At 38.3% G+C, this 27,241-nt stretch overlaps 1 protein-coding gene across 1 annotated transcript in view; it reads left to right on the forward strand.

The window, feature by feature from the left end:
* SH3GL2 (SH3 domain containing GRB2 like 2, endophilin A1) overlaps positions 1–26,380 on the forward strand; it is a 224,832-nt gene extending 198,452 nt beyond the window's left edge. Inside the window, exons 5-9 of the mRNA XM_089693957.1 lie at positions 640–773; positions 3,441–3,599; positions 8,672–8,775; positions 17,695–17,825; positions 23,797–26,380. Of these exons, the coding sequence (XP_089550083.1) occupies positions 640–773; positions 3,441–3,599; positions 8,672–8,775; positions 17,695–17,825; positions 23,797–23,996 (728 nt within the window). The 3' untranslated portion in view covers positions 23,997–26,380. The remainder of the gene's footprint in view (positions 1–639; positions 774–3,440; positions 3,600–8,671; positions 8,776–17,694; positions 17,826–23,796) is intronic.
* Positions 26,381–27,241: the final 861 nt, after the last annotated feature.

The following is a 27,241-nucleotide window of genomic DNA, read 5'->3' on the forward strand; positions in this document are numbered from 1 at the left end:
TGTGAAATAATCTCACCCGGACTGCAGCTCTTTAAAACACTTCAGTAGGAAAAATGAATTGAAATGTTCTCAGATGTCAACAGTCTTGTCACACAATGGCTTCATAGCGGTACTCTGAGCCTAGGCAGTGGAATAATTATGCTATCCATTTGATTTACTACAGGATTCATTTTTAGATATAAACCAAATATGTTATTTTAAAGGATAAGTTAAGGAACATGTACAAATCTTCCCAGACCTCTTCCCTAGCTCCCTTAAAATACTGGGCTGTATCAACTCCCCACCCCTTACTTACAACTGCTGTGGCCTCCAGCATCCAGTCCTTTGCTCATGCAGTATTGGTAGATATAATCAAGTCCAAGGGACATTACGTTGCCAGAGCAGACAGCAGTACTAAATTGTTACTAGACCTTGCAGGAGGCTGTAGCCATTGGAGGAGGTAAGTACAGACCTGCAGAGAATGACACAACTCATTGTATTTATTAGCTAGGGAGAGGGCTTGTGGATTTTTCTTTGTTTCAGAACTTGCCCTTTAATCCCGTTTCACGATAAAAAGAAGTGATCTTATATGATGGGATGTTTGAAACAAAATTTAGACTAGATGGAATATGTGTTGATTTTTTATTTGTTAACTTGCAGGTCCAGCTCTTGTTGACGTAGGAGAAGCTATGAGGGAGCTTTCTGATATCAAAGACTCCTTAGACATTGATGTTAAGCAGAACTTCATAGATCCACTGCAAAATCTGCATGACAAAGATTTAAAAGAAATACAGGTAAAAGAAGAAAGAATTAAACAACATTTTAAAACCAGGTAGAACATGTTCTATGTAGGAGACTGAAGGCCCCAGCTGCTTTTGATGTTTTTTTTTTTATTATTAAACTGAAGGTTGCCACAACCTTGATGTTGGGTAAGCTGTAACAAGCAATCTTGGATTCATTCTATTTTTGCATCTGGTATCCATTTTTTTTGCTGTTGCATGTAATTTAACCTGTAGCAACAAGTAAAAAGGTGACAAATGTAATGACTTACTCCACACTGGTCAGAGATAAGTAAAAGCTAATTATAACTGACATTTAGCCACTAAAAGGTTGTCGTAAAGACGGTAGAGCTGTGTCATCATGTCAGATTTTTTTTATAACACTTTAAGTAGGAAAATGTACAGTTAAGTTATAACTGTATCAGCTGGATAGATTAAAATGGCAGCCTTTCAATACTCGGTTCTGTCAAGGATGGCATGGAACAGATTCTGAAATCTCTCATGATTGATATACTGTACACCAGGGGTAATAAAGAGGTTATTTTGATAGAGGCAGTACCCTACTGACACTGAAAACCTACAGACAGACTAACTTAATGAAGAACTGATATTCAAACAGGTGAATAGACAGGTAATAATACTTGCACAAACTGGTTTGAACCTCTACAGAAGCACAGAAGGGAATTTACCAAGCATATACAGCACTATTGCAACTGCCAGTCAAATTAAGGTGGCTATTGATAAGCCCAGGAGCAACCCTGTAAAATACAAATGCCTGAAGATAATACACATACCTCACTTGTTGTTACACTCAACAGATAATAAATAATGTGGTGATAAACCGTAGCATAAGGACCTCCAGATTTATTGGCGTTGGTCTTTCTATATTATATAGCTAAATGACTCTTAAGGGAGATTTTTATTTCCATTTTATTGCATTAACTTCTAAGGTGTTATCATGAGCTGCTGTATACAGTTGCAAGAAAAAGTATGTGAACCCCTTGGGATTACGTGGAGTTTTGCATGAATTGGGCATAAAATGTGCTCTGAACGTCATCTAAGTCACAACAATAGAAGAACACAGTCTGCTGAACATAATACTACACAAACATTAGATGTTGCCATGGTTTAATTGCACATAACATGTAAACATTCACAGTGTAGGGAGGAAAACATATGTGAACCTTTGGACTTAATAACTGGTTGACCCTCCTTTGGCAGCAATAACCTCAACCCAACGTTTCCTGTAGTTGCAGATCAGACCTGCACAACGATCTGGAGTAATTTTGGACCACTACTCTTAACAAAACTGTTTCAGTGTAGCAATATTCTTGGGATGTCTGGTGTGAATCGCTCTCTTAAGGTCATGCCACAGCATTTCAATGGGGTTGAGGTCAGGACTCTGACTGGGCCACTCCAGAAGGCGTATTCTGTGCTGTTGCAGCCATTGCTTTGTTGAATTACTTGTATGCTTTGGGTCATTGTCCTGTTGCATCACCATACTCTGCGGAGCTTCAGTTGGCGGACAGATGGTCGTACGTTTTCCTGCAAAATGTCTTGATAAACTCTGGAATTCATTTTCCCATTAATGACAACAATCCGTCCAGACCCTGAGGCAGCAAAGCAGCCCCAAACCATGATGCTCCCTCCGCCATGTTTTACAGTGGGGATGAGGTTTTGATGTTGCTGTGCCTTTTTTTTCTCCACACATAGTGTTGTGTGTTCTTCCCAAACAACTCAATCTTGGTTTCATCTGTCCACAGTATATTTTGCCAGTAGTGCTGTGGAACATCCAGGTGCTCTTTTGCAAACTTCAAACGTGCTGCAATATTCTTTTTGGACTGCAATGGCTTCCTCCGTGGTGTCCTCCCATGTGCTCCATTCTTGTTTAATGTTTTCCTTATTGTAGATGTGTCAACAAAAATGTTAGCATGTGCCAGAGATTTCTGTAAGTCTTTAGCTGACACTCTGGGATTCTTCTTTACCTCATGCAGCATTCTGCGCTGTGCTCTTGCAGTCATTTTTACAGGACGACCACGCCTAGGGAGAGTAGCAACAGTGCTAAACTTTCTCCATTTGTAGACAGTCTGTCTTACCGTGGACACATGAACATCAAGGCTTTTGGAGATACTTTTGTAACCCTTTCCAGCTTCATGCAAGTCAACAATTCTTGATCGTAGGTCTTCTGAGAGCTCTTTTCTGCGAGGCATGGTTCACATCAGACAGTGCTTCTTGAAACCAGTAAACCCAAAACAGGTGTGTGTTTTTTAAGGGCAGGACAGCTGTCAGCAACACATCCAATATCATCACACTGATTGGAGTCAAGGTTGGCATACTCCTGGCTCCAATTAGCTCTGGGAGAAGTCATTAAGCTAGGGCCTCACATACTTTTTCCTCCCTGCACTGTGAATTTTTACATGTTATGTGCAATTAAACCATGGCAACATCTAATGTTTGTCTAGTATTATGTTCAGCAGACTGTATTCTTCTATTGTTGTGACTTAGATGACATTCAGAGCACATTTTATGCCCAATTCATGCAAAACTCCACATAATCCCAAGGGGTTCACATACTTTTTCTTGCAACTGTACATTTAATTTGCATAATGCACTCTGGTGCTAAATGTGTGCTTTAATTTCTAGGTATATATGTTTAAAAAACTTTTTTCGTCATTTATTCAGCACCACTTAAAGAAGCTGGAGGGGAGGCGTCTGGACTTTGATTACAAGAAGAAACGACAAGGCAAGATCACAGATGAAGAGATTCGTCAGGCTTTAGAGAAATTTGATGAGTCCAAAGAAATTGCAGAATCAAGCATGTTTAACCTTCTGGAAATGGATGTAAGGAAAAATGTACCTTTTTGTTTAAATTTAGAATTTTCCCTTTAAGTTTTATGTGCCAGTTGAATAATTTAGTACTTGTATACTGCATGATCAGACAGTGATTTGCAAAATAAATACTACCGAATAGAAAGCAACCAATCATGTTTTTCTGATTGGTGCTGCTGCACAGTGCTAATATTTTAAAGGTTCTCTTTCTTTATCCAAGCCTTTTTGGTGTTTTCATACTTATTGAAAACTAGATGAATTGTCCTATTATTTTATCATTCACAGTTATGTACAACCATCATAGAATACACTTGCACAAAAAAGTGCTTGTAAAATTTCACAAAAAAGTAATTTTAAAATACAGTATATACCCAATGAAAATACATCAAAGTTTACTTTTTCTTTTCCAATAATTCCTACTGTTTCACGCTAAATGAGTACACATATTTGCATCATTCAGAGGCCATAAGAAAACATCAAAGTGCAATAAATGGTATATCTTATAACATTTACAGTATATGTGTAAATCAGCCTGTATAAGGCATATGCAGTGTTGCCTATCTCTTCTGATAGCCCACTGCCCTGCAATGGTATATTATTTGTGCTCCTTGCCACCTCCCTGCTCAGTCAGAGACCTCTCTTTTGGTTTCCTTGATTTGTTGCTGTGGATATGCTCATGTGGTCTTCCCTATGTGCCAAACCCCTACACATGTTGCATGGGAGGGAGGGGTGCAATGATATCATCAACCTGGTTTATCTCCAACACCAATTGACAATGGAGCTTATTCTTTCAGTGGGGAGGTGGCGAGGGAACAAGGATCTGTGATTAGGACTTGCTGGGAGGTGAGCCATCAGGGCTCTGTCACATTGCCCCAAATGGTCCGGAGTCTCTTTAACCACTTGCCTACCAGGCACTTATACCCCCTTATTTACCAGGCCAATTTTCAGTTTTCAGCGCTGCCGCACTTTGATTGACAATTGCGCGGTCATGCAACATTGTACCCATATGAAATTTTGATCATTTTTTTCTCACAAATAGAGATTTCTTTTGGTGGTATTTAATCGCCACTGGGCACTTTACTTTTTGCGTTATAAAAAAAAAGTGCAAAAAATTTGAAAAAAAAAAAGTTTCTTTGTTTCTATTATAAAATTTTTCAAACAGTTATTTTTTCTCCTTCACTGATGTACGTTGATGAGGCAGCACTGATGGGCACTGATAGGTGGCACTGGTGGGTGCACTGCTGGGCACAGGTGGGTGATCTGCTGGGCACAGGTGCGCAGAGCTAGTGGGCGCACTGCTGGGCACAGGTGGGCGGAACTTGCGGGTGGCACTGCTGGGCACCGATCATCAGGGCACTGATCATCAGTGCCCTGATGATCAGTGCCGATCCCCGCTCGGACAACTGCCGGTTCTCGGCAGTACTTTCCTCACGATCTGACAGCGTGAGGAAAGTGCAGCCGAGAACCGGCACTTGCATTTCCCTCTGATCAGCGTGTCATTGGACACCGCTGATCAAGTGGTAAAAGGCCGCTGTGATTGGCCTTTTACCACATCACGTGATCAGCTGTGTCCGTAGGACACAGCGATCACGGAGATTGCCGGGTGCGCGCCCCCTGGGGCGCGCAGGAGAGCGCGTTCTGGGAGGCCGTCATATGACGTCCACTCAGAACTGGCCGGCCGCAGTGCAGCCGTCATTCGGCTATCTGCGGTCGGCAACTAGTTAAAGCAACCCTGTCATTAGTTTTTAACTTTACCAAAACTCATAGACTTAAAGACATAAACTCCTCTAGATAAAGCAGTGTTTGGCAGCAGGGGCACTAGGAAAGAGAAATATCTTTACTCTTCTTTTACAGGGTATGAGTTTCGGCAGATTTAAAAACGGACAGGGTCACTTTCAGAGTGACAGATAAACTAGTATTATGGCAAAGAATACACATTCCTGCTTGTTCGGGGAATTAAATGTTTATTTGTTCTAATGTATGCAAGGTAAAAATGTACAGGTGAAACTCAAAAAATTAGAATATCGTGCAAAAGTTCATTTATTTCAGTAATGCAACTTTAAAGGTGAAACGAATATATGAGACTCATTACATGCAAAGCAAGATAGTTCAAGCCGTGATTTATCATAATTGTGATGATTATGGCTTACAGCTCATGAAAACCCCAAATCCACAATCTCAGAAAATTAGAATATTGTGAAAAGGTGCAATATTCTCGGCTCAAAGTGTCCCACTCTAATCAGCTAATTAAGCCATAACACCTGCAAAGGGTTCCTGAGCCTTTAAATGGTCTCTCAGTCTGGTTCAGTAGGAATCACAATCATGGGAAAGACTGCTGACCTGACAGTTGTGCAGAAAACCATCATTGACACCCTCCATAAGGAGGAAAAGCCTCAAAAGGTAATTGCAAAAGAAGTTGGATGTTCCCAAAGTGCTGTATCAAAGCACATTAATAGAAAGTTATGTGGAAGGGAAAAGTGTGGACGAAAAAGGTGCACAAGCAGCAGGGATGACCGCAGCCTGGAGAGGATTGTCAGGAAAAGGCAATTCAAAAGTGTTGGGGACTTTCAAACGGAGTGGACTGAGGCTGGAGTCAGTGCATCAAAAGCCACCACACACAGACGGATCCTGGACATGGGCTTCAAATGTTGTATTGTCAAGCCACTCCTGAACAACAAACAACGTCAATGACCTGGTCTGTTGCTCAGTGGTCCAAAGTCCTCTTTTCTGATGAGAACAACTTTTGCATCTCATATGGAAACCAAGGACCCAGAGTATGGAGGAAGAATGGAGAGGCACACACTGCAAGATGTTTGAAGTCCAGTGTGAAGTTTCCACAGTCTGTGTTGATTTGGGGAGCCATGTCATCTGCTGGTGTTGGTCCACTGTGCTTCATTAAGTCCAGGCTCAACGCAGCCATCTACCAGGAGATTTTGGAGCACTTCATGCTTCCTTCCACAGACAAGCTTTATGGCATTGCTGACTTAATTTTCCAGCAGGACTTGGCACCTGCCCACACTGCCAAAAGCACCAAAACCTGGTTCAATGACCGTGGGATTACTGTGCTTGATTGGCCAGCAAACTCACTGACTGAACACCATAGAAAATCTATGGGGCATTGCCAAGAGAAAGATGAGAGACATGAGACCGAACAATGCAGAAGAGCTGAAGGCCGCTATTGAAGCATCCTGGTCTTCCATAACACCTCAGCAGTGCCACAGGCTGATAGCTTCATGCCACGCCGCATTGAGGCAGTAATTGCTGCAAAAGGGGCCCAAACCAAGTACTGAGTACATATGCATGCTTATACTTTTCATAGGTCTGATATTGTTCTATGTACAATCCTTGTTTTATTGATTGCATGTAATATTCTAATTTTCTGAGATTGTGGATTTGGGGTTTTCATGAGCTGTAAGCCATAATCATCACAATTGTGACAAATCATGGCTTGAACTATCTTGCTTTGCATGTAATGAGTCTATCTCATATATTCGTTTCACCTTTTAAGTTGCATTACTGAAATAAATGAACTTTTGCACGATATTCTAATTTTTCGAGTTTCACCTGTACAGATGAAACATGTGGGTTGCCATTAATGTCCTCTCTAACACTGCTGGTTGCCTGGGTTTCATGCTGATCCAGTGGCTTTAGTCATTTTTGAATCAGTTACCCTGAAAATGCTTGCAGGGAAAGAAAACGAAGTTCAGCTCAATTAAATTACAATTCAACTCAATTAAAAAGATGCGGAACTGAAAGTCTTCTTTAGACTCCAGTGTCACATAAAAAACCTGCGCTCCTTATTGCAGTAACTCCTGGACATTTTTGTAAATTAAATTTTAATAACATAACAAACACTTGAAGCACAAAATAATGCACCAGTCTGCTTTTTGTGTTGACTTATTCACAGTAATTAAACTTTTGAAATTGCTACTATAAGGCACACAGACCTTTTGCTTATGCAGTACCATTCTATTGTCTATAAAACAGTCATTTGCTGTAGTTTAGTACATCTCACTCTGTTGAGATTATGATAGACTGTAGACGAAATTTTATCAGGGAATTAAAATCATAACTCCAAAACTTTTATCTTGCATTTCATCCATTTTTCTGGAAACAGATTTATATTCCAGCTGATCAATGCATTAATGACCCCATGCTTGGCTCTATTGACTCCATTACTATACATTTTTGTATGTGTGTGTGTGTAGTGTACATACATTATAATTCAGGTGAGGTTGCTTTTGAGTAAAATGTTATAAAAGTAAATAATTAGGTCTCTTTCACACCATCGCAAGGGAAAATACACATCCGTTTTCCTCAAAGCGCATCATGCATTTTTAGTGCATTACATTAAAATATAACACAAAGCAAGATACATTGTATTTGGATTTTGCTTGCATTTTACGGGTGTTTTCTTTCATTTTTATTGCTTTTCTACAGTCTCTTGATTTTTGGTGCAATTGTGAGTGATTTTAGGATAAATTCTACTGTCCTCATCCTGCCCTAGCTTATATGTGGCTAGCTTCTAAATAATTCCATCTCCATCATGGATCATTCACCTACTACTTAGCTGCTCCTTGCCTCTCTCTGACTATCCATACCCTTGCTCCTCTTTGCTGGGCTCATCTCCTCTCTGCACACCAGAGTAGGATAAACAATTTCCTTTCTGTAGACACTTGGGAAATAAGGACCTGTTAACTGAAAACTGCACTATATAAAACATTTTAATGTGTTTCAAGTGCACTTTTTATGTGTTGCCATAGACTATATTGTATTTGCTAAATCATACAAAGGATGCAGCAAGCAGATTTTTTTTAAAACACAACATACCTTCATCTAACAAAACATACTGAAGTGAAGAGCTTCATAAATTCTAATGGTAACCCTGTTTTATGCAGTGCAATCCTGCTGTGTAGCGCACATAAACATGATGGTTGTGAATGAGTCCCTATACTTTTAAAAAAAAAAAAAAGGACATTCCACTGATAGCTTAATATATTTATTTTTCATAATAGAACCCTTTTTAAAAATGTTTCTGTTTTAGCTCAATAAATCAAGCAGTTTCTTTTATTTTATTTTCTCAGATTGAACAAGTGAGCCAGCTTTCTGCTCTCGCACAAGCACAACTGGAATATCATAAGCAAGCAGTACAGATCTTACAGCAAGTCACTTCAAAACTGGAACAGAGGTAAATATGGTAATTGAACAATTGAATTGGTAACCTCTTGTGAAGAAAATCGTACTAATTCTAATGCACTTTGTATACAAGTAGTGACCATGGCTTCTTGTTGAAGCTCTAACATATGCCTTGCATGTCACAGTGCAGTATTCTGAGCTGTCGAGAGCTGGGTGCAATGCCTTGTGCTGCTCTGACTGTACAGTAGTTGGTTATTGCATATTGTGCACACTGACAACATCTGGAATGTTCAGAAGATAAAAGGGTAAATGAATGCTTGTGAGAAGAGTCCTGGTAACCTTTTTCCCTGGGACAGGAAATTTTCAGTTGACAGCAGGAATAAAGTTAAAATTTTCCAGTGGGGAAATCCTGTTGGATAGGAACCGCCTAAGAGACTCCTGATGAAGTTACGTGTTGTGACGTAACGTGTAGGGTATGCCGATGACGTCAAGCCGTAAACTGGAAGTCTACGTGCCGCTATTTTGCATGAGGGATTACAGCATGTACTCAACTTTGAACACTGTATAGTGAGTTTTTAACCCTCTGGTGTCCCAGGGGGACACATTTTAATGTGAGTGGATATATATTATATTAAATAAAGGCCATTCTTGGTTGTACATACCACACTTTATTCAGCATTTTTTTACATGATTGCGGAGTGGATTGGATCTACACAAAAGTGCTGGCAAAGAGTTTACAAAGAGTGGGAAGACTTTGTACCATTATAGCTGCCCGGGTTAAAAGGGAAAAGTTTGGTTTGACCTGTCATTATGGGTCAAACTTTGAAGTGAGCACATAAGTGTGTTGGAGGTGGAAGAGCACTAAGGGGTGATACAGGAGCACCGTACTCTTGTATACAGTAGTGTGACTACACTGGTCTACACAAAGTTATTGTGGAATTAAAGAGACTGTTCACAACGATTTATGTTATATTAAGTTGCACGATTTATGTTGTAAATATATCACAAAGCACTGTGGATGTTACAGATTATGTATGGATCTACATATGTTAATAATCCAATATATGCTTTTGGCCATATATTTCAATGAAGTATTCACAAGTACGGAGGAGTATCATTTACTGTTACTATTGATCAATACGCATTTAGCAGGTCGCAGTTGATACAGTAGCACCATTGCATTTATTTATTTATTTAATTTTTGCGCTGCATTTTCACCATTTATTTATTTTGTTATATGTGGGAACACATCACATGCTAGCTGCACATCTGGTAGGAGGTATTTATTGCTCTGAAGTTTTTTCTATATATATTGTCTAAGAGAGTATTTCACACTTTGGAGAGATTTCCTCTCACTTCTAGTAAATATGTGATAAGAAATTAAACCTAACTGGACACTGACAAAAACAAAAAAAAACAGAAAATATATCCATTTTCTATGCTATCTACAATAAGTAAAGTGGTTGTAAAGGCTCAAGGTTTTCACCTTCATGCATTCTATGCTCTCTGCTATGGGGGCACTTGACAGGAGAGAGGGGCCAGGAGTGCCTGTGGGCGAACCGAGAAGAGGAAGATTGGGGCTGCTCTGTGCAAAACCACTGCACAGAGCAGGTAATTATGATATGTTTGTGGGTTTTTTTTTTTTAAACTTGCCTTTTAATATCACTTTAAGGTCTCACCTGGCCTACAGCTACCATAGTTGTAAACACCTGAAAATAAGTTCCAGGCACAATTTAATGAAACAGTCTACCTAGGCTAGTACTAAATCATACTATGATCTATTTATGGCATTTTAAAAAAATCTAAGTTTTTTTTATTGAAAAGTTTTGTATTTTTCAACAAACACAGTTAGACACTTTATACAATAAGTAATCTATGATTCTCATAGAAGATGTAAATTGTAAAAGGATAAGGAAAGGGAAACAACCAAACAAACGCAATAAAATTTGCTGTATGCAAATTACAGCATAATTACAGCATCACATGTAGACATTATTTACTGCACTACTAATCAAGACTACAGCATAGTATGATACCTAGTCTTCATACTATGTCAAACAATACTTATCTACATTGTGATATGGTAAGCATCATGAGCATTCTGCTTTGTTGATCAGTTGTGAATAGTAGGCAACTCAACATTTCTTTTTGAAAAAGAAATGTGATCCAGAAGCAGTGGCTCTTCTGTGTCAGGGTGCAATCAAAAATGGGGTAGAATTCTGTGAGTTTTGATGTCAATCGCCGGCTTTCATTGCTCCTCCATTGTCCGTGCTCCATCCTCTATCCTCCCCTGCAGCAGCCACTCACTGACACAGGGGAGCTGCTGCTTCTGGATCACGTGACCATACCGAATCGGATTAAAGAAAAGGTATATACACTATCTTCTATAAACGGTATACAGCAAAAGTAAAAGGAGGGTGGAGACAACATTTTTAACAAGACATACAGTGGGTAAAATGAGTATTGAACATGTCACTATTTTTCACAGTAAATATATTTCTAAAGGTGCTATTGACATGAAATTTTCACCACATGTCAGTAACAACCCATTCAATCCATACATACAAAGAAACCAAAACTAATAAGTTCAGAATTTAAGTTATGTGTAATAAAATGGAATGACACAGGGAAAAAGTTTTGAACACGCTAACTGAAATTTATTTAATATTTCATACAAAATCATTTGTTGATAATGACAGCTTCAAGACACCTCCTGTATGGATGAACTAGTCACATGCATTGCTCAGGTGTGATTTTGTTCATTCTTCCACACAAACAGTCTTCAAATTTTGAAGGTTGCTGTGGGCTTCTTTTATGAACTCTGATCTTTAGTTCTTTCCATAGATTTTCTTTTGGATTCAAGTCAGGTGATTGGCTGGGTCATTCTAGCAGCTTTATTTTCTTTCTTTGAAACCAATTCAGAGTTTCTTTGGCTTTGTGTTTGGGATCATTGTCTTGCTGAAATGTCCATCCTCGTTTCATCTTCATCATCCTGGTAGATGGCAGCAGATTTTTATCAAGAATGATTTCCATTCATCCTTCCTTTAATGATATGAAGTTTGCCAGTACTGTATGCTGAAAAACAGCCCCACACTATTATCTTCCTACTTCCAAACTTCACGGTTGGTGTGGTGTTTTTGGGGTGATGTGCAGTGCCAATTGATCTCCAAACATGATGTGTATTATGGCATCCAAAAAGTTCAATTTTGGTCTCATCTGACCAGGTTGTATTCTCTCAGTATTTCATAGGCTTGTCTAGATGTTGTGCAGCAATATTTAAACAAGATACAAAATGCTTTTTCTTCAGCAGTGGAGTCTTGCATGGTGAGTGTACATAGAGGTCGTGGCATTTGAGTGTGTTACTTATTGTTTTCTTTGAAACCATTGTACCTGCTAATTCCAGGTCTTTCTGAAGCTCTCCACAAGTGGTCCTTGGCTCTTGCGCAATTCTTCTGATAATTCTCTTCACTCCTCTGTCAGAAGTCTTGCGAGGAGCACCTGGTCGTGGCCATTTTACGGTGAATTTATCTTCTTTTGGATTATGGCTCCTACAGTGCTCACTGGAACATTCAGAAGTTTAGAAATCCTTCTGTAACCTATACCATCAGTATGTTTTGCAACAATAAGGTTGCAAAGGTCTTGAGAGAGCTCTTTGCTTTTACTCATCATGAGATTTCTCTTATGTGACACCTTGGTAAGGAGACCCCTTTTTACAGACCATCAGTTGAGACTGAACCAGCTGATATTCATTTTCTAATTACTGATAAATTTCAGCTGGTGTCTTGGTTTTCCATGTCTTTTTGCACCTCCCTTTCTTCATGTATTCAGTACCTTTTCCCTGTGCCATTCCATTTCATTACACATAACTTAATTTCTGAACTTATTTTTTTTGGTTTCTTTGTATGTGTGAGTTGTTAGCGACATGTGGTGAAAATTTCATGTCAATAGCACCTTTTAGAAATATATTTACCTAGAAAAATGGTGACGTGTTCAATACTTATTTTATCTGCTGTATATTTAGACTATACTTGCACTTCAAGCAAATTTTGTACATGCACCCATTATGCCTGGGTGCCAGAGTTTTGTTTTGCAGCATAATTGGCCTCAACAAGTTCAGATTCCAATTTCCTGGTATTTGTTTTTAAATGTTTTGATACCCTTGAGTATTAATTTCTGAATGAATCATCTCTGTCCATTCAGGATAGCAACAGATAGATCTGTCATTTTTGAGTGACTGTAGAAGGTGATACAGTTGTGTTCAAAATAATAGCAGTCAGACATCACTAAACTGATCAATTACTGTTTTTGGTAGAAATTATATTTCTACATGGCAAATAATTTACTAGCAGGTGTAGTAGAGTAATAGAAATCCAAAACACCCAACAGTCATGACATGCATGCTGCTGATTCTGTGTAATTGAATCACTAATTGAAAGGGGCATGTTCAAAATAATAGCAGTGTGGAGTTCTATTAGTGAGGTCATTCATTCTTTGAAAGACAGGTGGCAATTATTGCCCTTATTTAAGGAAGGAAGGCAGCAAATGTTGTACATGCTGGTTACAGTGCATTTCTCTCCGAAATTCTGAGGAAAATGGGTCGTTCCAGACACTGTTCAGAAGAACAGCGTACCTTGATTAAAAAGTTGATTGGAGAGGGGAAAACATATAAAGAAGTGCAGAAAATGATAGGCTGCTCAGCTAAAATGATCGCAAATGCTTTAAAATGGCAACCAAAACCTGAAAGACGTGGAAGAAAGCGAAAAACTACCATTCGAATGGATAGAAGAATAGCCAAAATGGCAAGGACTCAGCCAACAATCAGCTCCAGGAAGATCAAAGAAGGTCTAAAGCTACCTGTGAGTACTGTTACAATTAGAAGATGCCTATGTGAAGCCAAGCTATCTGCAAGAAGCCCCCGCAAAGTCCCACTGTTGAAACAAAGAAATGTGCTGAAGAGGTTACAATTTGCCAAAGAGCACATTGACTGGCCTAAAGAGAAATGGCGCAACATTTTGTGGACTGATGAAAGTAAGATTGTTCTTTTTGGGTCTAGTGGCCGGAGACAGTTTATCAGACGACCTCCAAACACTGAATTCAAGCCACAGTACACTGTGAAGACAGTGAAGCATGGTTGCGCAAGCATCATGATATGGGGATGTTTCTCATACTACGGTGTTGGGCCTATTTATCGCATAACAGGGATCATGGATCAGTTTGAATTCATCAGAATACTTGAAGAGGTCATGCTGCCTTATGCTGAAGAGGAAATGCCCTTGAAATGGGTGTTCCAACAAGACAACGACCCCAAACACACCAGTAAACGTGCAACATCTTGGTTCCAGACCAACAAGATTGACGTTATGGAGTGGCCAGCCCAATCCCCGGATCTTAATCCAATAGAAAAATTGTGGGGTGACATCAAAAATGCAGTTTCTGAGGCAAAACCAAGAAATAAAGAAGAACTGTGGAATGTAATCCAATCATCCTGGGCTGGAATACCTGTTCACAGGTGCCAGAAGTTGGGTGACTCCATGCAACACAGATGTACAGCAGTTCTCAGAAACAGTGCTTATACAACTAAATATTAATTAAGTGATTCAAACATTTTTCAGTTTATATAGTGAATGTTTGAGTTTGTAAAGAAGAATACAAACACTGCTATTTTTTTGAACAGTCTAATATTCACTTTTCTGCAATTTTTTTTAGAGGAACAACACAAATTTGATATATTTTTTTTCATGTTTTGATTTGGAATAGAATGTGTAGTGTTCCCAATGCATTTGTGTGTATGGAAATAAAAGCTATTAGAAGGATTTTGAGCTTTATTCACTTTTTTCAACACACTGCTATTATTTTGAACGCAACTGTATATTATGTGTAGATGCTGCCAATGTGGCCCACCTGGTTTGGGGTGCACTTGGCAATTTTGCTGACCACAGTGCATAGAATCCAGTAGAAACGGGTCCTATTGAGATGTTTTGCACAATACACAGCTTCACAGTCAAGCACAAGTACACCGCTGCTGGTAGGATCCAGTGAATCCTGTAAGCTCTTAATGAAGGGGTGTTGTGGTTGTGCTGAGTCCAGACCGATGCAGACAGTGCTCAGAAAGGCTCTTTTCCAGATCTCTTCACCAGCCCGAAGTGGCTCCTTTTACATTAGTAGTCTTAGAAGAACAGTTATCCACAAAACCAAGTAAGAGATGGTGACTACAGTGTTTAAAAGTGTTTGTAAACTCTTAACATTGAACTCTTATTTGCTCCCTTTTGGTCCATTTTATATGCAGTTGACATAATTTTGTTACTTTTTGTTGGATAATAGCAAATACACTTGTTGATTTTGTCAAAGATACTGTCTTGTATGCTGTACATTCTGCAATGTTATCTGAGGGAGTCTCATCTTCCCCCAAGGTTAGCTTTGTGAACTACAGGATACTCCCATGTTAATGAGACTAGCAGAGGGGGAAGTGTTCTGTAGTCCTAGCACATATCCTTTCCTAGGGTGACAACGCTGCTTCTCCATGAATGCAGTATGGTTAGGCATTCTGAACCCTAGGACAGAAAATGTCACTGGTAGGACCACCAGGTGGAAATAAAAGAAACAAAGCATGAAAAAAGTCAACTAGTGCAACCACCACCACATATAAGGAATGTTAAATTGCAATATATTACATATCTTAATTATACAGTACAGTACACTGGACTTCTATTCATAGATAACCATAGGTTATATGTCGCTATTGTTGGGTGACTAGACACTGGAAAAAGCTTTCCTGGGAATGCCATCCATTTAACCCCACCCACTTTGTGGGACTCCAGTTTTCTGCTAGTGTCCTTATGCATTAGACCTCTTCTTCTAAGAAGTTTCTAAACCATTCATTATTTTTCTTTTCTTTGACTGTCACTTAACCAATTACCGACCATCCCACTTACAAGCGGCAAAACGGGTTCTTTGTGCTGGATCACGTATCTGATATGCCCCAGCACGAGCCGATCAGTGGGTCCCGGCCATCAATCATGATTGATGGCTGGGACTTGCCGATCGGCAAAGCGTATGACAAGACAGAGCTCTGTCCTGACATTGAAGCTGTGCCGGTTTTTGTTTCCCTGAATATAAACCAGCACATCCCTTAGTAAAAAAGCACACAGTATAAACTTAACACATTGTTAGGCACACAGTTAGCCCTTTGATTGCCCCTAGATGTTAACCCCTTCCAAGCCAGTGTCATTAGTACAGTGTCAGTGTATATTATTAGCACCGATCACTGTAATAATGTCACGGGTGATGTCAGTGTCAGTTAATGAGTTCCCACAAAGTATCAGTTAGTGCCAAATTACCATACTATCACTGTCCTGCTATAGTAGACTATTGTAGACGCTATAACTTTTACACAAACCAATTATTACACACTTATTGGGATTTTTTTACCAAAAATATGTCACAGAATACATTTTGGACTAAATTTTATGAAGAAACTTGATTGTTTAAAAAATTTTTTATTAGAAATGTTTTATTGCAGAAAGTAAAAAATATTGTTAAAATACCTGGTGGTGATCAAACACTACCAAAAGAAAGCTCTATTTGTGTGAAAAAAAAATTATATAAATTTTGTTTGGGTACAGTGTTGCGTGCCTGCGCAGTTGTCAGTTAAAGTAGCGCAGTGCCATATAGCAAAAAATGTCCTGGTCATGAAGGAGATAAAATCCTTCGGAGGGCTAGTGGTTAAAGGCTCAGAAGACAAGGCGGGTCACAAGATGATATTTTTGGTCCTGTGAAGTGTTTTTATTGCAAGGCACAGTCTAACTCAGCAAGTTTTTCTTAATGCCTTAAGTGTAAAACCCCTATAATCTGTCTTTTTTGATTAGTATGTCTTCTGTGTCCTTCTGTTCATTTATTCCTCATTTTAGCATCATCATACTATTTTGACTTTGGGCCATCTTTCCCTGAGAGTCTACAGTGCATATGCGTGTGGGAGTGTGTGCGTAGGGGTAGAAGACAGCTGTTCTGCTATAACTGCATTAGCAGCAACGATACTCTGTGTTTTAAAACTAAGAAGTACAACAGCATTCTAATAATCACTTACCTATACATTTTTTTGTTCTAGCTACTTGTGCTTACCAGCACTAATGGAGCACAAGTCCATTTAAAAAAAATAGTTTTAACATCTCTAATAATCTTAAAACTTAATGTATTTTCTTTGTAGCTTAACTCATATTTTAGTCTTCTAAAGAGAAAACAACAGCTTAATAAAATGGTCCAGCAGCTCAGATAATCTTGATGGTGTTAATTATAGTTCAGTAGACTGTTAACAATACATTTTAGAGAATCCTGTGGAATAACATATATGAAACTGAAGATATCATTTTTTTTAGTAGTGGTGTAATGTAAAGAAGGTTGGTTGAGTATGTCAAGTCTTCAGAATTCTTTTGAAAGGTTGTTTAATAATTCTATACAGTGTGATGTGAAGGCAAGATTTAAACCTTACAACTGTCTTCCTGTCTTATAGCCAAAACAGGAAGTGAGAAGAAATCTTTCCAAGGTGAGGGAATCCCTGGTTGTCACCAGGGTCACCAGAACTTGTGTCCTCATTGGATGATTTCTCTTTTATTCTTTTTCTATTGACAAAACAAAGTTTGGGATTCTCTTATCAGTTTCACTCTCAGTGATGCCAGTAAACAGTTCACCCTCTCTCTCTCTATAAATATCCTATTTGGGAACAAAAAGCAATAAAAACCTGACAGGTATTCCAATTCCTCTCCACTCTATCTTAGACTAAAAAAGTTTTTCCTTTAGCTATAGCTAATATAATTTGTATTTGAAATCAAATCTTATTGCTACGTGACCTTTATTGTAAATGACTCTTCAAAAATTTCCTTCCTTGGCAAAATAAAAACACATGCAAAGTAACTATTGTTTTTCCTTTAACGTGCATGAGTAATTACAAATCCCTGATATCCCACATATTTTGCAGAATCAGAGATGCTTCAAACCGACCAAGACGAGAATATCAGCCTAAGCCTCGAATGAGTTTGGAACTTGCATTGCCCGAGAACACTCAACATAATGGAGGAATCTCTCTTGCTACTACTCCAAAACCATCTGGTAGGAACACGTATTGGCATCTTCATCATTACAATTGGAGTAAAGAAAATGTGAAACTGAATTTGTTGCTAATAGAAACTGGTTAGATTGGGTTCTTGCGCTAGTGAGCTCTATTGGATTTCTGCCTTACAAGAGCTTTTTTCAGAAAGGTCAGAAAGTTCAATAATGGTCTCAGCAGACCAGAGGACTATTTTCACATGCCTTTTGGAAAACTCTTAACAGGATTTGATATGGTTTTTGTTTATCAATGGTTTAATCTCTTCACTTAACCATTAAGTCAAGCTTTTTGGGGCCTAATGGTTATATTTGCCCCATAAAAGATTTCTCCCATCTCAGCTGTGGATTTGTCCTGTTCCTGCAGAGGTGCCATTAGCCCTTCTTGTGTGGTTGTATCTCTAAGTAATGCCCCCCTTACTCAATTACTGAGCTTTGATGCAAGGCCTTTTCTACTCATGGTTATGCCATAATAATGGATTTAACAGGGCCCTGCAGACAGTTCATAATTTGGTACCAAACTTTGGTGCTACTCCAGAACTGTATTTCAAACCTGATTTGATAGGGTGATGCTGTTTATTTAGACATGCTCCCTAGAAAACTCTGGGGCCTTCCAGACGTAGGTGAATATGAACTCATTAGGCTTCATACACACAGGCGATTTGACTTGTACAGTGTAGAAACCTGGAGTTTTTTTTCCAATCCAAGTTCTGCTGTGCATCTGATTATGAGAAATGAATACCAAGAGACACCCAAGCACATATGTTAGTTTTATGTAAAAAATACATTTAACACTGAGAGCTGATTCACACATGTGCAGTGTGGATTGAAGCTCAGGTTTCACAGTTGATTGATACAGTAGTTGTTCAGCGGTTCATGTCAGGTTTACATCAGGTTCAGGACAGGATTACCTTAGGATCTTCTCCTGTTCACAGATATGCGGTTTAGAAACAGTTCCCATAGAGGTCAATAGCCTGTAATCTGCACCAGAACCTGAAGGTACTGTTCAGAATTCGAATACGACTCTTTTTTTTAAAACCGCACTGAAGCCACACCGGCAATGCACCAGACATATGTGAACAGGCACCATAGGAAGCAATGTTTTTTCACATGTCATGTGGATTGGATGCAGTTCAAACCATATCCAATCCCCAAATATGTGAATGGGCACTAAATTCCAGCCTTACCTTCAGTTTTGTACAGGTGTACAGACATCTTTCCTATACGGAAATTCTGTTATTGGATTTCAGCTTTTTCAGTCATGGAGGTTTACTATCACATGTGGGCTTTCTCTAGGGCAGTCTGCATGCAAGGAACGTCTACTACTCCAGACTGACACCCAACCATCAAGACATTTTGATATTTGCATAACTCCACCCAAGAGCCAGCGCTGCTTGCATCAGGGCTAAGAAAGCTATATACAACAGCTTGCTGGCCTCTCTCACCAAAGGTGATCTTCCTGCAATGCATAGAGAAGCAAAGAGTCCCAGTGATGATATCACTGGGTCTATAATAAAATCTGTAATAAAAAATAGAAAGGCTTTTTTCAAAAACATCATCAGCGGTGAGGTGGGGGAGGAGGAACCAAGGAAAGCAAAGTATAAGCAGATTGCACTTCAGTTTTAATTATTTCTTTTAATGAATCTGAGGCTCTATCTTTTTTCAAATCAAACTGGATTTCATCAATTTCATGCTAATCACCTTGTCTTGGTAGTATAATTTGCAACATCATTTGCACTTTAAATGATTGCACTGCAAGTGAGTATTGTGCCTTCCAGTAGAGGGACCAAATTCTCACTGCTTATTTACAGGTAAAAACAAAATCCCTGGAATTCATAAAGATTGGAGCTGGCAAATTTTTCAAAAGTGTCTCTCATGCTTTCTAAACAGGGTGAAGAATGCACCAAATTCATATAGCTTTCTAGAACGTGTAGTTGGACTTGTCTTACGCTGCACCACTTTTAGAATGAACATGAGACACTTTCGCAAAATCTCTCTGAGACAGTTTTTCTCTGTACATCAGGGGTGTCCAACATTTTGACTCTCCTGGGCTGCATTAGAAGAAGAGGAATTACCGTGAGTCACACATAAAGGCCTCTTGCACACAGTACTGATGTTTGAGCATCTTCTTTTTTCAACGTAATTTCAGGCATTTGTTTTGCACGTATGCCAAATACGACATCCCTCCAGCCATTCAATTTACAATTTCATGTTGGGCTGTTGGTTGGACACCACTGCTGTACATCAAGAGAGTTCGTCTTAACAAGCCCCACTTTTATATTCGGTGCATTCAGTGTGACACAATGTAAAAGTAGTGCATTTTAGAAGCACCTGACTTTGATGCACAAATCGCGGTCAGAACCAACAGTGTTGCAAATACTTCATGAATTTGGGCAATACATTAGGGATTCATGCCAGAAAAAGTGGCCCAAAAAACTTTACTAAATTCCCCCCAACGTGTTTTTTTTTTATTTTTTTATGGGTGACAGGTTTACATTAAAGTCACAGTGAAATGCTTTTTTTTTCACAGAGCTAAATCGATAACATGACTGATTTTTTGTAAACCACAGTTTAATAAATACGTACTTGCATTTAAAAAAAAAAAGAAAAGATGAATCTCAGAGCTTGCACCTTTAAAACAAGTCAGGAACTGTAGCTGTATTTATATACATTTAGATTGGATAGACTTGGGACTGGTTATAACCCCTATCCATGTTTTCCTGTCTGTGGCCCTTTTGAGAAGAATTTCTTTCACTTTCTGTAACAGGAAGCGAGAGGAAAACTTTTCAAAGGTAAGGTTTTTCCCCTCACTGGAACTGGTGTCTCCATTGGATAATTATGCCTTTGTTCCTTTTTTGGTGGCAAATCTTCCAGTTTGCATTTCAGGACACTTCCTGTATCATAGAAAATGGTCACTAAAACAATACAAAAGGGTGAATCTTCAAAGCTGGGGTACAAACAGTAATGCAGACCTGGAAAGAATTCCTTCCACGTGCTATCCAAGGGGTTGAAAATCCCCAACACACATGCCCAAGCGAGCACACAATGTCTTCTGTGCTGTCATGCAATGGCCTGGATGTAATTGACAGCTTCCTGAGCTGTCAATTACATTGCTTGGCCCACCCACCTCTGCTGGCATAGAAAGCACAGATGTCTGCTTGCCATTATGGGTGTTGCTAATGCAAAAATCAAAGAGATGTGTGCCCCAATCTCTCTACTGTTCCTACCCCTACGCTCAATTCAGGAAGGGAGGAGTGTTGTTAATCCTGCAGGATCTGCTCTTGCAGGGTAATTCGTGAATAAATAGAAAGAGGGATGTGAGCAATCTGCTAACTGGTCACATCCCGTACAGGTCACACCTCATTGGGAATCTGCAGCAGTTTTCCATATGAAAAACTGTCATATTCCCTCTGTTAAGTCCGGATTGGCCTGCACTACTTTCGGTTTCACAGGTGTTTAGTTAGTGGCGTAATGCCACTCCTGACCATCCACCCATTATAATGGAGCAGAAAACAGGTTATTCCCCCTGATGTCTAATATGTTTATTTTCCATGATCATCAGCTCCATCTTGTGGCCATAGTGTGGCATATTCTTGAAGTGCCTAAAATAGTAAAATATTGCACTATGACAACTAGACTGGAGATGTTCATGATGGAAAAATGTCTTTTGTTTCAGATAAATTTGTTAAGTAAATCATCTTGTTTCGTCATAATCATTGTTAGAATGCTTAGTTTTTGGAATTTGTTTCGTATATTCAGATTAGTTTTGTATATTCCTTGTTCCAAATCAATTCATATTTTTAGAAGTTATTTAGAATATTGGCTATATGAATTTTAACATTTTATTTCCTTATTTCGGGAGATTACTTATGCACTCTGAGTCATTCCTGCTTGTCCAACCAACAAAGAGAAATAGAATGAGCTAATTGGATGATATTGATTGGAGATATGTGCATTCAAAAGTAACAAATGGAACTAAATTAATTTTGGATTCATTCGTTATATTGTTATTCAGAGATTCTTATGGATCCACCTCCATCCAACCCAAGCACAATAAATAGGAATCATCATCTTATTTTATGTTTATACCTTACTGTGTTTTTTGCAATATGTTTCCATTTGATATGTAGTGCATTTTTTATAATAATGAACAGTATCCATGCAAAAAGAATCGTCTGATTATCCAAGAGTCAGACTATCCTGCCACTCTCATCCAAATAAAACAAATGAATCTAAATGAGTACGAATGCAATTGTTATATTATTAAGTTGAAATACTTTCCTTATTCCCAATTCACTTTCTTTGTTGGGCCATGCACATACAAATTAAACAAATGCTCCCTCTTCCCCAGTACAAAAACGTATTAGAATATTCATACTACACTAGTACTAAAAACGAATGGATCAGAACCAATTTGTATTATTTGCTATGTCATTATTTTTGGATGCTTCAAACAATAGCAAAAAAACCCCCAAAAGGCCCAAACCATTGCATCATGTTTTCATTGCAATGTTTTTCCTATACCTTGAAATACATTACAATTTGTGATTCAGAGATTTGGATACATCTGAATCTCCGAATCATGCAAATTTCATTTGAATTTCAATTCGTAATGAAATGAATTGCGCATTTCTAAAATAAGTAGAGCAGTGAGTCCTTGAAAATAAACACATTAGACACATTACAGGAGTATTCGTGATAGCTGTGGAAATGCTGTGACATTTGCACAACCAATTTTTGATGAATTGACCTCTTAAAGTGAAAAAGGTTGCTTACCCATGCTCTGTCCAAAACTGAAAAAACTTTAAAGTTATGGTAAAAATTAAGATATGGCGTAAAGATTTTGCAGTGGTGTGTTTTATTTTTTTGGAAATCGTGGTGTGCTTTCTGAAGTTGTAGATTGGTAAAACAATCCCTGCCAGTTCAATCTTAAACTGGCCATAGGTGGTCCCTGCTGAACCGGCTGAGAGTCAAACCATTTATGGACAGGCTTATTGCACTGAATTTGATTGTTGTACATCTTGGGTACAATCAGCCTCTTGGATTTTTAATGCGATTATTGCCAGCAGTTATAGCCATATATCATATATGTAGCAATAATCTCTGTGTTGTTCTGCTGTAGACCGCTCCCTTCTGGGAAAACACAGCAGCTTCGCAGGAGGGATTCCCCCATCAACACTTACTGTGTTGGTGGGGGAATTGAGTGATTTCCTTTCCTGCAATCTGTGGTTGCAGGAAAGAAAATCACATAATCTATGGCTGACTTTAGTGACCATATTGAGAGCACACCTTAAAGTAAACCTTTTAAAACTAGCATGGGATACCACAAGATTACTACTATTATATTCATTAGCTTTCCTCTGGATGTCTCTTCAGTAGTATGAAGACATGAGGCTTGATTCACCTGACTCTAGTGCTAAGCACAGAAAACTGTCATTCCCTGTTCATGAAAATGACTTTAATGGCCATGGACAAACACTCACTGGATAGTAGGCATGACTTGGTCTTGAAGCTGGGCTCCAGTATCAAAGTGTACCTAGTTTTAGAAAGTCACACAAAAGTTTTTTGATATATAGCCAGCAGGGGCGGACTGACCATTTGGAAACTCGGGCACTGCCCAAGGGCCGGGGTCAGTAGGGGGCTCCATGAGATGCCCCTGTACCTTTTTTCATAGGCTTTTTTGAGTTTGGGCAAGGACACAGGGGCCACATGAGTTGTCAGTCCGCCCCTGATAGCCAGCATCTTGTATCCGCTCTAAAGCAGGGTCCGTCATTTTAAAAGTGTATCATGACTCACAGATTCGCTATATGCGTACTTTACTTGATTTGTGGAGTTAGCATTGAGAAATGCGCAGTTTGCATCCTGGATAAATGATGTAAACCTTATGTTTATAAAATAATAACCCTGTAACTTCCTCACATTATTTTCAGTATTCTATTTTGGTACTAATATCTTCTGATTGTTTTATCTGGTGCAGGTGCTGCCATGGATCAGCCATGTTGTCGGGCTCTCTATGACTTTGAACCAGAAAACGAAGGAGAACTTGGCTTCAAAGAAGGTGACATCATTACTCTCACCAATCAAATTGATGAAAATTGGTATGAGGGGATGCTTCATGGCCAGTCGGGCTTCTTCCCCATCAACTATGTTGATATCCTTGTCCCACTGCCCCACTAAGATGTCTGACATTAACCACAATTCAATTGTACCACTGCTTTTAAATGCTGCTTTCTCCAGATCATCGGTACAAGCGCAGTGGTTTAAAACCCCTTACATTCCATGATCATTTCTATTTTTCTCTACTCCTTTTTTTGTTAATATGTGTTCCTTCTTCAGCCGTTGTATTTCTTTTTACCAGAGTCTTAGAGTCCTTTATAATAAATGCAGGAATAACATGTACTTGTCGTGGCAACCTTCCTTCCACATGGATACAGTTCACAGTAGTCTTAACATGCCCAACTGTTGTGTTTTTGTTTTTTTTTTCATTATTTTTCTCTTACTGTGTGTTTCCAGAAATAAATGTTTACAATGAAAAAAAGTGCTGGGACCACAAGGGAAACGTGTTTTTGCCTCAGTCTTGTAATTACAATGGAGTACATTCTGTGATGTTGTGGAAAAGAAACACTAGATTATTGTAGATTTCCTTTTAAATGTGCATAGAAGCTGGGCCAAATAAAATATTTCCTAGAAAACATGATTGTCGTATCATATGTTACAAAAGCTGAGTGAATGAAATATGTAACCTACTTTTTTTGATCTCTGTAAAATTAGGCACAGGTGGGTTACTGTGGCAGAGCAGTTAAAGGATGACAATTTTTACTCCCTTTAACATTACTGTCATTCTTCAGTTTAAAAAAAATGATGTAACACTGAACAAAAATGACAAAGTGACATTGCATTACATTTACAGGCCAGATGACTTTCTTAGGCCTAATAGCATATATTAAAATATAATTGTGTCCTGATCTTAGCTGTCCGATTGCAGAGGAAGCAGCCAGAGCTGCATATATGGTTTCCTTAATATCCCATGTATAAAGAAATGTTCCCACATACAAAACTGCAATGTCTGTTAATTGACACAATCAGTGTTATTTAGAAGGGTAAAGTTTAACGTCAAAGTACAGTAACTCATAACAACCTACCATAAACTGCTACAGTTAAATGAAGTTTGATCGGTTGTTTTGAGTGTGTACACTTTGCATGTTACTTTGAGTTTCTATTGCCTTATTTAATCATACTGAATTTTTATATTATTTTACCATGATTATACACTCCCTATTTTTAAATTTTAAAAAACCCATTTTACTCATTGCTTTTAATTATATGTCTTTATTTTTATATACTAAAATTATGACCTAGCTGTCAAACTAAAGGAACAAATGCAGATGTACAACACAATATTCTTTAACATAAAACAGCCACCATGAAATATCTTTTTGTAGTTTGTGTTAATAGAATCTAGAACAGTTTAAATGTGAGAACTAAAATGAATGCCAATTAAATACCAGTATTTTTGTAGAAAATATAGGAATGGGAGTGATGTCATAAGGCTGTTGTATAGAAGAATCAGGAGAGATGGAGAACAATTATAAATTAGTTGGTGAGCCTAGTTGATGGTGCCTGGTTTAAAGCAACTAGACCCCAAATTGTAAATGCAGCCCTGCAAGTAGTGCAGTTGTTGATACTTTTGTTCCCTGGCACTTTTGTGCATGAAGCTAAAGGCAAAGCAACAATTACATTTTTAAATAGCTTTGCCTCTCGTGTAGGCTGGAAACTTGCATGCAGCATTACAAAATTTATTTTAGGCAAAAAATGCCATATTTGAATGTCCACTATCATCAAAGTATGTATTGCTGAGTTTCCGCTATGTTTGAAATTGTACTGTATCTCAAAAATGGCCACAAAGGTGTTTAGTAGAGGCTGTAAATTTAAAAAATAGTTGCATCTTGTTCAAATTATAGATGTTGCACAGTGTTGTATGAATTTTGAAAAGCTATAGCTTCATTCTGAATGCTGCTGTGTTATCACCATATGAAGAAAAGAGATGCATAATTAACCATAGAGATTACTGATCTCTTTGGGAGGTACAGAACCTTCACTTTTTGACCAGGGTATAGATAAACTGCCATGAACCCTGAACCATGTATTGAATTAGGGCCCATAGCAATTGTATACTTGCATACTAATAACCCAATAGGGAGCATGAAAAAATATTTATATACACATCATGCTATTATATTTGCAAGGGTGCAAAGAGAATACATGTAAATAAATGTTGGTCCTAATGCAGCAGTGCTATAGCCCAGGTAGATGTTATTATTATCTATGATGCCAAGCCACTACTCCAGACCTTACTCCTGAACAAAAAGGGTTTCCACTGTGGTAAAGCACAAAGCCCATTAACATTCAATAGAACACAACTGTGAATTGTAGTGTTCGAATTTCTGAAAGTATTGTTACATATTAAGGAATGTATTAAAAAATGGTGTTGTAATTGTATTCTGAGAATTCCATGGTTAAAAAATGTTATATTACTACCAATAAAATAATTATTGAATTTCTATATGTTTAATGTACAAATAAGGTAATACACCTAGTGTGAGCTGGTCTATTCACAAGATGCAAACATATTCCAAACGCATTAATTAATTGGGTAACATTTTTACAGACTAATGATGCATTGTGAAATTTATTACTGGGAAACCATTCTCAGTGCTGAGCAATTCAAAAGAATCTGTTTGATTTGCCTGAACATTTCCTTGCAGATCTATATGAATGATGGACAAACATACAGTTCAGAAATCCAGGAAATCTCAATTATTGAATTGTACTATTCTCTTCAGGCTGTAAAAATCCACAGTGATTTCTTGGGGGGAAAAAACACGCTAACTTACTTGATTGGTCAATTGATTCACTAATTGCTACCAAAATTTCCAAGATTGTGCTATGTTTTTGCTAATTACAATCTAGTTACATTATGACAGTTTTGCAACGTAAAATGACAAATATTACAGAATGTCTTTCCATATTCTCAAAATCTGTATTGCTGGTGATAACCACTTAAGGACCTTTGACAACATTTATGATCTGTGATGTTTGGCTGTATAACAATATACATCCTGCTAATGTTAGGTACAAAATAGTGATCATTATTTACCCTTGCTACACCATCCTGAATGGAAGATGAAATGGTTTGTCATTGTGTCACACCCCTCATTATTACACCCACCTCATAACTGTTTGTCAGCAGAGCAGTGAATTTTGATGACATTCCACAAAATAGGCATCTGTCAGTAAATAGAAAACATTAAAAGAAGAAAAGCAGTAAAATAGCCTTTACTATTAGTAGTTAGTCACATTCTACTTGACATGTTCTGTAATTTTTTAAGTGTTTTTCAACTTATTTACAGTGCCTTGAAAAA

The sequence above is a fragment of the Staurois parvus genome, unplaced genomic scaffold (genome assembly GCF_062004578.1).
Source record: "Staurois parvus isolate SC_StPar_1 unplaced genomic scaffold, SC_StPar_1.0 ptg000644l, whole genome shotgun sequence".
In the NCBI taxonomy this organism is placed as follows: domain Eukaryota; kingdom Metazoa; phylum Chordata; class Amphibia; order Anura; family Ranidae; genus Staurois; species Staurois parvus.